The sequence below is a fragment of the Sciurus vulgaris genome (assembly GCF_902686455.1).
Source record: "Sciurus vulgaris genome assembly, chromosome: 9".
In the NCBI taxonomy this organism is placed as follows: domain Eukaryota; kingdom Metazoa; phylum Chordata; class Mammalia; order Rodentia; family Sciuridae; genus Sciurus; species Sciurus vulgaris.
In genome coordinates this window covers 70,900,581-70,915,034 of record NC_136469.1, presented here as the reverse complement: position 1 = coordinate 70,915,034, position 14,454 = coordinate 70,900,581, and the positions used below count along the sequence as shown (strand labels likewise).

Here is a 14,454-nt window from a genome sequence, read left to right as displayed (position 1 = left end):
CCCTAAAATTAAAAACAAACAAACAAAAAATTCACCTGGGAAAGTACTGTTTAGTCCTGTTAAGTGTTGATTCTGTAGAGTCATACCAATTGTTCCTGCAGCAGCGTACGAAATGCATCTTTCATGTATTATCATCAGTGCTATGTGATCTGTGATAAGTTAAATCACGTTTCAGTTTTAGTGTGCATTTCTCATTTAATTTCCTAGTCCTCACTTTTTTAGATAAGATCTGTTGTTTTTCTATTGTGAGAAATACTGAAAATATCTAGTAAGCTCATCTTTTCCTCTCCAGTCTCTTCTTCCTCTATCCAGTTTTAGTTAGTAATGTGTCAGTCTTTGACTTTTTATACCCCCTTTAGCTTCTTGGACTTGGATTTATAAACCTTCTCTGATATGCTTTTAAGATTCTTTTTTTTTTTTTTTTTTTTTTTTGGTGGTGCTGGGGATTGAACCCAGAGCCTTGTGCTTGCAAGGCAAGCACTCTACCAACTGAGCTATCTCCCCAGCCCTAATCTGCTTTTATTCCCACATAATGAGTTTATTCTGTTTTCCACTTATTCTTACCCTCTGCTCCTTTCTTGTAGTTATATCAGTCTCGTGTAACGTTTATTTAGTATTTTGTTTCTTTATTGCCACCAGCCTTAGTTCTGTTAGGAATACATAATGCTCACCCCTCTAGACATTATGCTAAATATTTTCCTAACACTTTTTGATTGCTAAGGTTCATTTTCTAAGTCAGAGAGGTTCGTATCCATTTATCTATGATGTTTAAACTTTAAGACTCACAGGAATCCCAAACCCTGCTTATTACTGACTTCTATTAATAATTCAAAGAAGCTGCGTGCAGTGGCACATGCCTTTAAGCACAGCATATCAGGAGGCTGAGGCTGGAAGATCACGAGATCAGTGCCAGCTTCAGCAACTTAGCAGGGCCCTAAGCAACTTAGCAAGACCCTGACTCAAAATAAAATATACAAAGGTTGGGGCATAGCTCAGTGGTTTAAGCACCTCTGGGATCAATCCCCAGGACTAAATAATAGTAATAATAATAATAACAACAACAATTCAAAGGATATTAGCCATCTGGGTGAAACAGAAGTTTGGGATGCCACATTACAAAAGGAGTCATTTTAGTTATAAATCATTTCCTATTTACAATCTATCAATTACACACTAAATTACATGACATTTCCAATATACCCACGGCATGCCCCTTAGTCACTAAATTCCAGATTTATTTACAATAAGCAACTTAGATAAATCCTGCTAATCTTTCTGTAAATAAGGACACTCCCTCTAGTTACTGTTACTAGTGTCTGTCATCAGTATGTTTATATGTAAGTTTGACCACATCATTTCTGTTTTTATTTCCCTAACATCCATGGTAAAGGGAAAAAAATAAATTAAATCTTTCCTTCCCAAACCCAACTTCTGTGCAAGTCCTTCCATCTGTAGGATTTTCTCTTCAGTGTTCCTCTCTGTCTAATTTGTCTGCTCTGTTAGTGAGTAGTTGAGGGCACATTGCATATGATGAAGGATCTGCAAAGAAAACTGCCTGTCGGAGTTCTCATGGGTGAAGTTGGAAAGCAGTCTTCCCAATCCAGTTCTCCAAAGAAGAAATGATGTACAGAGTCAAACTTGTAAGCTCCAACCTGGATTGCCAATTTAAATGTGTAAACATAGAAAGGGAAAATCAATATCTAGAGAACAGAAATAGAGAAGCTGGATAATAAGATACAAGTTTCCAATCTAGCTCTTCACTAGGTAAGGGAAGGTACCGGCACCTCTCCCTGCTATAGTCAGTGGAAGATGTCACTGGCCACTGTCACTCAGAGCTGTGGAACATGCTGCTCAGCAGTCAGTATTGCTGAAGCACTCAGAGCTGCAGATGCTTGGACACAGGAGGCGACTGACCACTAGAAAGGACCAGAGATGGGCTGGGGAGATAGCTCAGCTGGTAGAGTGCTTGCCTCGCAAACACAAGGCCCTGAGTTCGATCCCCAGTACCGCGAAAAAAAAAAAAAAAAAAAAAAAAGAAAGAAAAAGAAAAGAAAGGACCAGATATAGGACTATTTCCCATCAAACCTGGAGCTTCTTTCCATAAAACGTCTCAAGGGGAAAAAGAAAAAAAAAACAAAAGAATTTAGTGGAGTCATGTAGGTTTCTCAGTATAAAGTGGTGACAGAGATCAAGGACAGGGATTTCTGGAGTGAGATGCCAAACTGTTGATACACAAGTCCTCCAAGGGACAGGGGTTTCTCAAGTCCAGAGCCACATGTCCCCTTGACTGAGCTGCTTTAGAGAGGTGAGTGGGCAAACACACCCATCCTAGAGACCTGGAGTAGGATAGCTATTACCGAGTGGGTTTACTGGCATTACTGTAGGGCAGGCCCAGAGAGCTATATTGGTTTGAGTACTGAATATTCCTTTTTTGTCCTTGTGATATCCCAGAAGCCCTAGAAGGTTGTTGGAAGTAAAAACAAGGATAGCAAACCCATCACTAAATTTCTTTTGGGCTGGGAAAGGGGTAGTATCAGGGATTGAACCCAGAGGCACTTAACCACTGAGCTTCATCCCCAGACAGTTCTCTATTTTATTTTGAGACAGGGTCGCGCTGAGTTGCTTACGGCCTTTCTAAATTGCTGAGGCTGACTTTGGACTTTTGATCCTCCTACCTCAACTCCTCAACTGCTGGTATTGCAAGCATGTACCACCACACCAGATAGATCACTGTCATTTGCAGGAGAAGATTGAATATTCTCTTAGCAAGTCTTTTCACTCATCTTTTTCCCCACAGCTAACATTATCCCTGAGCTCCTAAACTATCCTATGTTCCTGAGATTTATGATGCTAATGCTGTTTCTTAAGACTGATGACAGATGAATGTCTTAGAATGTTGAATACCAGTATTGCCTTTAAGGGTTCTGTTTACTGCAATAAGTGATCTGAGATGCTTTTGATTACTTAGGGGTTCACCTGTGGTGACAACCTTCCTGTGAATGATTCTTAGACACCATCATTTTTTCTGATCCTATGATCACTTTATCTTCCATAATGTAGATACATTGTCCTTTTTCTGAAGTAATTACAATGTGAGGTCCTTCAGCAATGGCAGGCAAGACTAAGTGCCTACTGCACAAAGTATGTTTCATGAAAAGTATTAAACAAATGCTGGGATTCCTAGGGGTCAAAAGGAAAAGCCAACTAAAATGCTTTTCCCCACTAGGGATATTCGAGGCAAACGATTCTGCCAGAAGGGAATACGCTGTCTACATTTACACTTAGAGTAAGACGAAGATACCTGGTTGAAGATGCCCTCCGTCAGTTAAGCCAAGTTGAAGTCCCTGACCTTCGGAAATTATTAGTGGTATAATAAAAAATCTCATTGAATATTTTTACTGCTGTGGGAGGGAATATTCCTATGCTACAACAAGGGCTCTTTTAAAAGTCTGCATTTATCATTATGGTTATCAGTCTTACGGTTTCAGATTTTCCCTCTTACTCTTTGGAGAACAGCAATGGAACATTTAATTGTACACTGGGTTTGAGTTAACTCTGAGTTACTATGGTGGCTATATAATGATCCATCCCCATGCTTAATGGCTTCAAATAACAATCATTTATTTTTACCAATGGCTGATCTAGGCTGAACTCATCTGGGTGGCTTTGCAGATTTTTGTTGTTAGTGGCTTGTATGTGTGTGTTTCTATGATGGCTTCATGTATGCTAGGCAAGTATGCTACACTGAGCTACATCCACAGCCCTGCAGCTTTTATCTGAGTTTTTTTATGTGTCTAAAATTGGCCTCACATTAGCTGGTCTATGCTAGGCCATATATAAAAGCTCCCAGGCAAAGAGTAAAGCCAGAACAAAAAATCCAAAGAATAGAGCTTAAATGTGCTTACATTAAAAAGATAAGGGCTGGTGGCACACACCTGTAATCTCTGACTCAGGCAGCTGAGATAGGAGGACCACAAGTTAGAGGTCAGCCTCAGTAATTTAGTGAGACCCTAAACAATTTAGCAAGACCTTGTCTCAAAATAAAAAAATAAAAGGGGCTGGGATGTGGCTCAGTGGTAAAGCACCCCTGGGTTCAATCTCCAGTACCAAAAAAAAAAAAAAAAAAAAAAAAGAATATGAATAACAATAATTGCTGGTGAGGATATTGGGAGAAAAGTTAGTGGGGCTGAAAATTAGTACCAGCACTTTGGAAAGCAGTAAAGAAATTACTCAAAAGACTGTGAATGGAATCATCATATGACCCAGCTGTCCCACTCTTTGGTATTTATCCAGAAAATCTAAAAGCAGCATATCATAGTGATATATGCATACCAATATTTACAGTAGCATAATCCACAATAGTCAAGTTATGGTACCAGCCCAGGTATTCATCAACACACAAATGGATAAAGAAAATGTGGTATATATACTCAGTGAAGTTTTACTCAGACCTATAGAAGAATAGAATTATGTCATTTGGAGGTACATAGATGGAATTGGAGAACATCATGCTAGGAAAGTCAGGAGTCCTATGTTTTCCCTCATAAATAGAAGGTAGAGAAAAACAGAAATAACAAAAGCGGGGAGAGCTCACAAAGGAAAACCAACAGAATAAAGGAAGGGGATCAAGAGAGGGAGGAGGAAAGCTTTTAAGGAAGTACTGGGGAAGAAAAACTACCAAATTATACCATATCTATGTATGAATATACCACAATGAATCCCATCTAGATAGAGATAATTAGAACACTATAATTAAAATAGCAATAGTAATATAAGGGAGATCGGTAGAACAGAGCAGGCAGATTGAGGGCAGTAGGGAAAAGGAAGGTACTGGGGAGTGAGGTTGGTTGAACTATGTGCATGTATGATATGATATAATTAAATCTATTATACATAATTATAATGTACCAATAAAAAACATTTGGGCTGGGGGTGCAGCTCAGTGGTGGAATGCTTGCCTTGCATGTATAAGCCCTCTGTTCAATCCCCAGCCGCACACACGCACGCAGATAAAAGGAAATCAACCAGAAAAGTAGAAAAGGAGTAGTTAGAAATGTAGGGGCGGAAACCAAGTGAGTAATCAACCACAAAACCCAAATCCAAAAGCAAAAAAGTGCTTTAAAAAAGGACTATTAATATTGATTTCTCACATGGGGTTCTCATGGTCCCTGCAAAGATCTCGTGCCCAGACTGACTGGAAGGGCTGTTTAGTGGAAGCCCTAATGATGACAGAGGAGAAATGGAATAGCTGCTAACCTCAATCAAGAGATTAGATGAAGACAGATAAGAAGAAGGAATAATTGGGAGTGTGAATGGCCCAGGAGTTTGAAGCACGTCAAAATTTTGGTTCGAGATACTGGTCAACCTAGTTGGCAAACACTGTGTCTTGCTGGAGTTGCCCTTCTCCTGGTACATGTGGCAGTCTAAAGGATCCTTGCACTCACTACAGCAACCTGAGCATAAGTGGGCTCCTGGCCTCCCTGCCTAGCAGCAAACTGAGGGAAGGTAGACTGCAAGGAGGTAAGGACTTGTGTGACTCTGGTAACTCTAATGACTGCAGCAATGGCCATGAGCAGCTGAACACTTTTCCATAAAGATCACAGCATCCAATTTTACATCAGAGCTGGGGAATATGTTCTTTTTCCTTAGGTTGAGTTTATTAAAGAAATTCGTCCTGAGTGTGGAGGGGTCAGTTCAGAGTTCTTCCACTGTATATTTGAAGAGATGACCAAACCAACCTATGGAATGTTCATGTATCCTGAAAAGGATTCCTGCATGTGGTTTCCAGTCAATGTAAGTCATTTCTTTTCTCATAGTTTTCAGAACAGAAAAAGTATGCCATATACTGCAACATGAAAGCATAGACAATAATGTAAAATGAGGTCATGCAGAGGTGCAACGCCTATATTAAGTAGTAATCATATGGTGCAAGGATCAGCAGCCATAGCTCACCTGGGAGTGTGTAGAAAAGCAGCATCTCTGGCTCACTCCAGACCGACAGAATTGCAACACTGATTAAGATCTCCCAGGGGCTGGGGATATAGCTGTAGAGTGCTTGCCTTGAAAGCACTAAAGCTGAGGGTTCAATTCCCAGCATGGGGAAGAAAGGGGAAAAAAAATCATGTATACATGATTTTCTTGGGGGGGAAAGGCAGGTACCAGGGAGTTAACCCCAGGGAGGGTGAAGGGAGTGAACTTAACCAACTGAACCACATCCCTGGCCTTTTTTTTTTTTTTTTTTTTTTTTTTTTTTTTTGCGGTGCTGGGGATCAAACCCAGGGCCCTGTGCTTACAAGGGAAGCCACTCTACCAACTGAGCTATCTTCCCAGCCCTGGCCTTTATTTTTTGAGACAAGGTTTTGCTAAGTTGCTTAGGACCTCACTAAATTGCTGAGGCTGGCTTTGAATTTGGATCCTCCTGCCCAAGCCTCCCAAGCCTCTGGGAGTATAGGCATGCACCACTGCACCTGGCTAAATTTTTAAGCAGTATTGATAAAGTATAATTCAGATATAATAAACTACACATATTTAAAGTGTCAAATTTGATAAGCTTTTTTAAAAATAAATTTTTAGATGTTGATGGACCTTTGCTTTATTCATTTATTTATATGTGGTGCTGAGAATTGAACCCGGTGCCTCACACATGCTAGGCCAGAGCTCTACCACTGAACCACAACCCCAGCCCCAATTTGATAAATTTTGACATTTAAACACCCATTGCATTTTTGCCCGTCCAAATAATGAACATAGCAATCATCACCAAAAGTTTCCTCCTATCCTTTTCTATCCTCCTCTCCTACTTTTGTCCCCCAGTGTCTAGGCAACCACTGATCTGCTTTCTGTCACTACAGAGTGGTTAAATTTCCTAGAATTTTATATAAATGAGACCATAATGTAGTTTTTATTGCCTCTTTTTCATTATTATTATTTATTTATTTATTTTTGGTACAGTGGATTGAGCCCAGGGACACTTACCCACTGAGCCACATCCTCAGCTCTTCTGTTTTTTATTTTGAGGCAGGGTCTTGCTAAGTTACTTAGGACCTCACTAAATTGCTAAGGCTAGCTCTGAACGCATGATCCTCCTGCCTCAGCCTCCAGAACCTCTGGGATTACAGGTGTGCCCACCACACCCAGCTTCATTATTATGATTGCTGATATTCAGCCATATTTTGGCATGCATCCATTGTGTATTCCTTTTTTTTGTTGTTATTATGCGGTATTAAACTCAGGGGTACTCGACCACTGAGTCACATCTTCAGCCTTATTTTGTATTTTATTTAGACACAGGGTCTCACTGAGCTGCTTCTTAGCACCTCACTTTTGCTGGAGGCTGGCTTTGAACTTGCAGTCCTCCTGCCTCAGCCACCTGAGCCACTGGGATTACAGGCATGCACCACTGCACCTGCTATCATTCTTTTTCATTACAGAGTAATACTACATTCTATGGGTATGCGATGGTTTGTATAGCTAGTATCTGATGGACGGATGTTTGGTATGTATCCTGAATCTGGAGAAGTAGAAATCTTACGTTTTAAATTAGGAGAGAAGTCCCTGAAAGAATCCTGGAAATAACTCTTAATTCTGAAAAATGATTAATTCTTTTGGGGGTGAGTACTGGGGATTGAACCCAGGGGCTCCGAGTCACATCCTCATCCCTTTCTATTTTTTATTTTGAGATAGGGTCTTGCTGACTTACTTAGGTCCTCACTAAATTGCAGAAGCTGGATTTGAACTCACGATCCTCCTGCCCTAGCTCCCCAGGTCTCTGGAATTGCAGGTGTGCGCCACCATGCCTGGCTAAAAGTGATTGATTTCTGTAGTGGTTATATTTTATAAAAGATCTTTGAAGTGTAAACATTTTATTTTTAAAAAGTAATAATAAAAAAAAGAGTCTTGTGCTGGGATGTACTTCAGTGATAGAGTGCTTACCTAATATACGCAAAGGCCTGGGCTCAATTCCCAGCACCACGCAAACAAAAAACAATAATAATAATTTCTTTGTTAGTAACACAGACCAAATAGTTCTGAAAAGAATCATATATTGACTCTTTATTGGTGCGTTTTCTTATATACTTTCAAATTGTTCCTCCAAATGACATAATGGAAGTTCAGAACTTAGAAAGGACAGGGAAGGAGCTGAGATTGTAGCTCAGTGGTAGAGTGCTTGCTTAGCATGTGTGAGGCCCTGGGTTTGATTCTCACCACTGCATATAAATAAACAAATGAATGTTCATCAACAACTAAATATATATATATATATATATATATATATATTTTTTTTTTTTTTTTTTTTTTTTTTTAAAAAGGCAGGACAGGGAAGATGAGGAGAAGGATGAAGGCATGTGAAAAACTACTGAAAGGGGATTCACACTTTTTGGAGTATTAATGACCTCTAAAAGATAGAAACAGCTAAGGTGTGGCCATGGTAGGACTTTTTATCAGTCTATCAGCAAGCATTTATTGAATGTCTCTTGATGTTCCCAGACTGTATTAAAAATTTTAGGTCTGAATTAGTATACAACAATCTCCTGAAACATTTTATATATAAGATGCAGTGATGAGACACCAGAAACATTACCAGCTGGTTCTAAATTATAGCTGGCTGAATTGAAGTGTTTTAGTTACTCAACTGCAGTGCCAAAGAGGACTTCAATCATGGGACGCTCATCTGACAGCCTGATGCAGACCAGAAATGGAAATGAAGTCCATCCTTCCTTCCTCAGTGTCATTTTCCTATAGGAATAGGAAAGCAATAACTATAAAATTAAATCACAAAACTAGGTGCAGTGGCAATGCCTGTAGTCCTAGGAATTCAAAAGACTGAGGCAGGAGTTTGCAAGTTTGAGGCCAGCCTCAGCAACTCAGCAAGATCCCATCTCAAAATAAAAACATAAAAAGGCCCAGGGGAGTGAGGGCTGGGGTTGTGGCTCAGTGGTAGAGCGCTTGCCTGGCACAAGTGAGGCACTGGGTTCCATCCCCACCACCACATATAAATAAGTAAAAATAAAAGCATTGTGCCCATCTACAACTAAAAGAAAAAAATTTTAAAAGAAACAAAAATTTAAAAAGGGGAAAAATTCAATCACGAAACATCTTTTATAACTTTTATATTTCAGATGTGCTGTTGGTAATAAAAAATTCATTTATTTAATGTTCAGTACTGTTAGTTTGTACTAAAAATTACAGAGGAATTATGTGGGGGGTGGTGTACTGGGGTTAATCCCAGAGTTGCTTAACCACTGAGCCACATCCCTAGCCCTTTTTGGTTTTAACTTTGAGACAGGGTGGTGCTGAGTTGCTTTGGTCTTATACTTTCAATCCTCCTGCCTCAGCCTCCTAGCCACTAGGATTACAGGCATGCACTGTGGCGCCTGGCAAGAAATTTTAAATCACATCATAGACTGAAAGAACCTCAAGTGTTAATTTTCCTGAAGCTTGTTTTCAATTTGTAATTTAAAAAGATGGAACTAGGAAATTTTCTTTACTAATATAATTATCCCTTTGTGTAATTGATCATTTATAATAACTTGGGTTTTGTTTCGTTTGTTTGTTGTACCTCCTTTTCCAGCCCACATTTGAGAAGAAGAGATATTTCCTCTTTGGGATGCTGTGTGGACTCTCCCTGTACAATTTAAATGTTGCCAACCTTTCTTTCCCACTGGCTCTGTATAAGAAACTTCTGGACAAAAAGCCATCATTGGAAGATTTAAAAGAACTCAGTCCTCTTTTGGGGAAGTAAGTAAATATATTTGCTTTTTTAAGACAATATCTAGTAAGTCTCGGTGGTTTAGGCACAAATAATATTATATTGAGAAACACATAGACAAGGTCTTTCATTTCAATATTGTATACCCTTCAGAGGAATTCAAATTCTAGCATGACTTAAAATTGAATAAACCTAGTGTGGTGATGCATATCTGTAATCCCAGTGACTGGGGAGGCTGAGGCAGTAGCATTGCAAATTCAAAGCAAGCCTCTGCAATTAAGCAAGGCTCTATGCAACTTAGTGAAAACCTGTCTCAAAATAATAAAATAAAAAGTACTGGGGATGTGGCTCACTGGTTAAGCCCTCCTAGGTTCAGTTCTCAAGGTCATTGAATAAATAAATACATAAACATGAAAAAATAAAAATGCTGAGGATGAGGTTCAATGGTTCCAGGCTGGATTACAGGCATGCACCACCATGACCATCATGTACTGTTAGTGGGAAAATAATTTGGCTAGATTTACACTAGATTTATACAAATTTGGTAATATTGACATTTTAGGCTGTTTAACTTTTTTTTCTTTCAATACTTCAGATCAAACATCAGGGCCTCCTGCATGCTAGACAAGCAATCTACCCCTGAGCTATACCCCTTGGCCCCCTGGATGTTTAATTCTTTGTTGTGCAAGGCTGCCTAGGCACTGTGGGATGCTTAGAAGCATCTGGGGTTGGTACCCAGATGGCAGTAGCAACCCTCCCATTCACAGTGACAACCAGAGATGTCTCCAGACTTTGCCAGATGTCCTGAGAGGCAGATCATCCCTGGTTGAGAATGACTGGTCTAGAGGAAGGGGGATCCTTTGGTATTTTTCACAGTACACAGTGAATGTCTATGGGGTAGCCATGGTCCAGCGAATTGAACTAGAAGTAGAGGTTCCCCTAGAAAGAGGAGTGGGAAGGTGGAGAAAGAAATTTACACTGCATTTGATGTATTCCTAGATTTTTCACAGATTTTTCCCATTGAACATGTATTATTTTTGAAATTTCATACAATCAACAAATATAAATTTTTAAACCTCATTTTTTACTAGGAATTTGCAAAAAGTTCTAAATGATGAAGCTGATGACCTGGAAGAACTTTTCATATATTTTTCTGTGAGTATTAATGATAGCCAGATTATAGTTTAGCTTTAATCTGTTGGGATTTTGTTTTGATATTGTTCTTTTGGTGGTGGTGCTGGGGATGAAACCTAGGACCTTGTGCTTGCTAGGAAAGTTCACTATTCTGAGCTACACCACCAGCCCTAATCTGTGATTTTTAAAAATAATTTTTCTAGTGTCTTAAATAGTGTTATTTATTTATTTATTTATTTATTTATTTATTTATTTATTTATTTTTGACTAAGTTGCTTAGGGCCTCATTAAATTGCTGAGGCTGTTCTTGACCTTGGCAACTCTCCTGCCTCAGCCTCTCCCGTCACTGGGATTACAGTTGTGCACCACCATGCCTGGCAGAGCCATACCTTTTTTTTTAAAGTTATAGATAGACATAATACCTTTATTTTATTTGTTTTTTATTTTTTTATGTGGTGCTGACGATCAAACCCAGTGCCTTATGCATGCTAGGCAAGTGTTCTACCACTGATCCAAAACCACAGCTTGGATTGATACTTTAAAAAAAAATTTTTTTTATTTGTTCTAATTGGTTATACATGACAGTAGAATGCATTTTGGCACATTGTACACAAATGGAGCATAACTCCTCATTCCTCTGGTTGTACCTGCTGCTGACTCACACCAGCAGTGTAATCACACACATATGTAGGATAATAATGTCTGTCTCATTCCATCATCCTTCCCATCCCCACTGACCCACGCCTCCTTCACTCCCCTCTGGATCCATACTTTTTGAAAGATACTGCAACACTTTTGCCCACTTACTCCTCGTTTGATACCTTATATCTATAGTTCACCAAAGATTCCGCAGTTACTCAACTAATCTAAACAATGTTAACAGATAAATAATAATTCAAGCTTCAACTCTACATACAACATGTATTAGGGTAGGTTTTAAAAATTGTTTATGTGTATTTAAAAGGCTGAACTACATAAAAAAATCATTAACCCCAGTTATTTAAAATTCTATAGGGAAAAATGTCTGGCAGTAGTTGTATTATGGGTGGTTGATTATTCAGACTTTACAGTCATGTTTGTTACCGAAAACATTTTGGTTACAGATACACTGGGATCAAACTGATGTTGATTTAATTCCAAATGGAATCTCTATAGCTGTGGACCAAAGCAATAAGTAAGTTTGAAGAACTAGACTCTCCATTTTGAATACTGATAAAATGTTTTTATCCCTATACTTCAAAAATGTATTTTAGCTTCAGATGATAATTTTAGCATCTCATCTTTTAGAAAGATAAAATGGTTATAAAATAACAGAAGTGGAGAGAGGATTCAGTATTAAATATTTCTCACTTAACAATTATTTCTGAGCCCCTATTCTGTACCAGACCCTATTCTAGGTACTGAAATTATAGCAGTGAAAAAGATTATGTCTGGAACTAAAATTCTAGTGTAGCAGAAAGACAATGCATAAAGAAATTATTATGTAATGTGATGTCACATAATAATGGGTGCTCTGAAGAAAATTAAAACCAATTAAAGAACCAAGAGGCTATAGATGATGGTATGCTGGAGTTAGATGGTACCAACATGTGAGAGCTGATAAATTTTCAAAAATGTTGACAGTTTATTATGAAATCAGTAGTAGCTTGAAATCAGTTGTTATGGGTATTTTTATACCACAGAAATCAAAGTGCTAGGAAGAGAGGTTTTTCTTGTTCTTTCTCTCTGTTCATTCTGAAAGCTGGTTGCTAAATATTTACCAGCATACCACTGGTTGCATGGAGGGAAGAGAGAAGTTCATTTAGGTATGCTAGTTCCCAAAGGTACTGCTTAAATAGGGTGGGAGATAATCATGTCTCTGGTGCAAATGCCTTCTGTAGTGACTCTGCTGTATCAGTCCATTGTTCATTACTGCAATGAAACACCTGAAGCTGGGTACCTTTATAAAGAAAAGAGGTGGGCTAGGGATATAACACAGTGGTAGTGATTAGTGTAAGCTTGATGGCGAGGGTGGCCAAACAAGTCAGACAAAAGCAGGGGAAGCAAGCTTTATTGAAATTTTGGTTCTCAGGCAAAATACCCAGCCCTCCAGGGTACAGATCAGGGTGGAGAGCAGGAGAAAATTGCTTGTGACTGGGGCTTCCCAGCGTCTTTATAGGACGGAATATGTGGGGGTCCTGCTGAGTGATAGGTGGACGTAAGGGTCAGTGGGGTTTATCTGCCTGCGTTTGCGTGGTCGCCCGCTGCCTTAGTTTTGCTGCTCCCTCTCATGTAGCTGCTTACATCCCGACCTAAAGATTAGCATGCACAAAGACCTGGGTTCAATTCCCAATACCACGAAAATAAAGGAATAAAAAATAAAGAGTTTGATTTAGTTCACGGGTCTGGAGAGTCCCGGCCTTCTGAAAAGCAGAGTTCTCAGGCTGCACACTGCATCTCACGACACAAGTTGAGGAGTATGCCTGTGTTGTTCCTCTGGTCTCACTTCTAAAGAGGCCACCAGTATTCTGTCATAAGGGTGCCACTGGGATGACCTTTAATAATCCTGACTGCCTCCCAAAGGCCTTGTAAGTGGCAGCCAGATTAAGTTTCCACCCCCTTTATACCTCACAATGGGGACTGAATTTTAATATACAGAATCCTGGGGGACACTCAAACCATATCCAAACCACACTGCTTACTGTCAGAAAATTCATCACGTAGTGGAATTGCATCTGGTAGTGAAAGACATAATTCTGGAAAGGGACGGGTGGGAAGAGGGGAGAGGGAGAGGAACCCAAGAACCAACCCTGAGAACATCATGTTCATATTGAAATCTGATGACTGATAGAAGCTATTAGGTCACAAAACATGACATGTTGGAGAGGAGATTTACATTGTAGGGCTACCTACTATGAGACAGCAAGGCGGGTCAGCTGAAGGTCAGGAAACGGACGGGGACGAGGCTGCTCAGTCAGGCAAGAGTCAGGCCAGGGAGGGAATTTTGACCTTAGCTAGAGAGGTTTGTAATTTACTCCTAAGTGTAATGTGAATTGAAGCCTTTGAAAGATTTTTAGCAGAAGAATGACTTATAAAGATTTAGCTTCCTTTTTTTTGTAACTTTACAATGGTCTAAAAGTGATATGCATTCATAGAATCTGAACTTCAAATCTTGAATTTGGACCAGGTATGGTGGTATGTGCCTGTATTCCCAGTAGCTGGGGAGGCTGAAGCAGGAGGATCATGAGTTCAAAGCCAGTCTCAGAAACTTAGCGAGGCCCTAAGCAACTCAGTGAGACCCTGTCTCTAAATAAAATACCAAATGGGCTGGGGATGTGGCTCAGTGGTTAAGCAACCCTGTGTTCAATCCATAGTACCAAAAAAAAAAAAAAATTTTTTTTGAATTTGTATTTCCCTGGGCTAGCAATATGTTGTATAGTACTCCTTCATGATGCTGGGCAGAGGCAGCATATTGCAGCTGCTGATCAGACACGTGATCACAAGAGGAAACAACTAGTACTCTACAGTAAACCATGTGGCTCAGCTATGATGTTCACTACCCTAGGGAAGTTAAATGCATGTTTGATTTACATGTTTTCAATTTACATACAATGGGCTTATTGGGATGCACC

The 14,454-nt window shown here is 39.5% G+C and overlaps 1 protein-coding gene across 2 annotated transcripts in view; it reads left to right on the top strand.

Annotated features, from left to right (window-relative positions):
- HERC6 (HECT and RLD domain containing E3 ubiquitin protein ligase family member 6) overlaps positions 1-14,454 on the top strand; it is a 139,384-nt gene that overhangs the window by 122,175 nt on the left and 2,755 nt on the right. For both annotated transcript variants that reach the window (XM_079153233.1, XM_079153232.1), the window contains 5 exons: positions 3,227-3,367; positions 5,650-5,793; positions 9,572-9,738; positions 10,801-10,864; positions 11,947-12,017. In XM_079153233.1, coding sequence (XP_079009359.1) covers positions 3,227-3,367; positions 5,650-5,793; positions 9,572-9,738; positions 10,801-10,864; positions 11,947-12,017 — 587 coding nt within the window. The remainder of the gene's footprint in view (positions 1-3,226; positions 3,368-5,649; positions 5,794-9,571; positions 9,739-10,800; positions 10,865-11,946; positions 12,018-14,454) is intronic.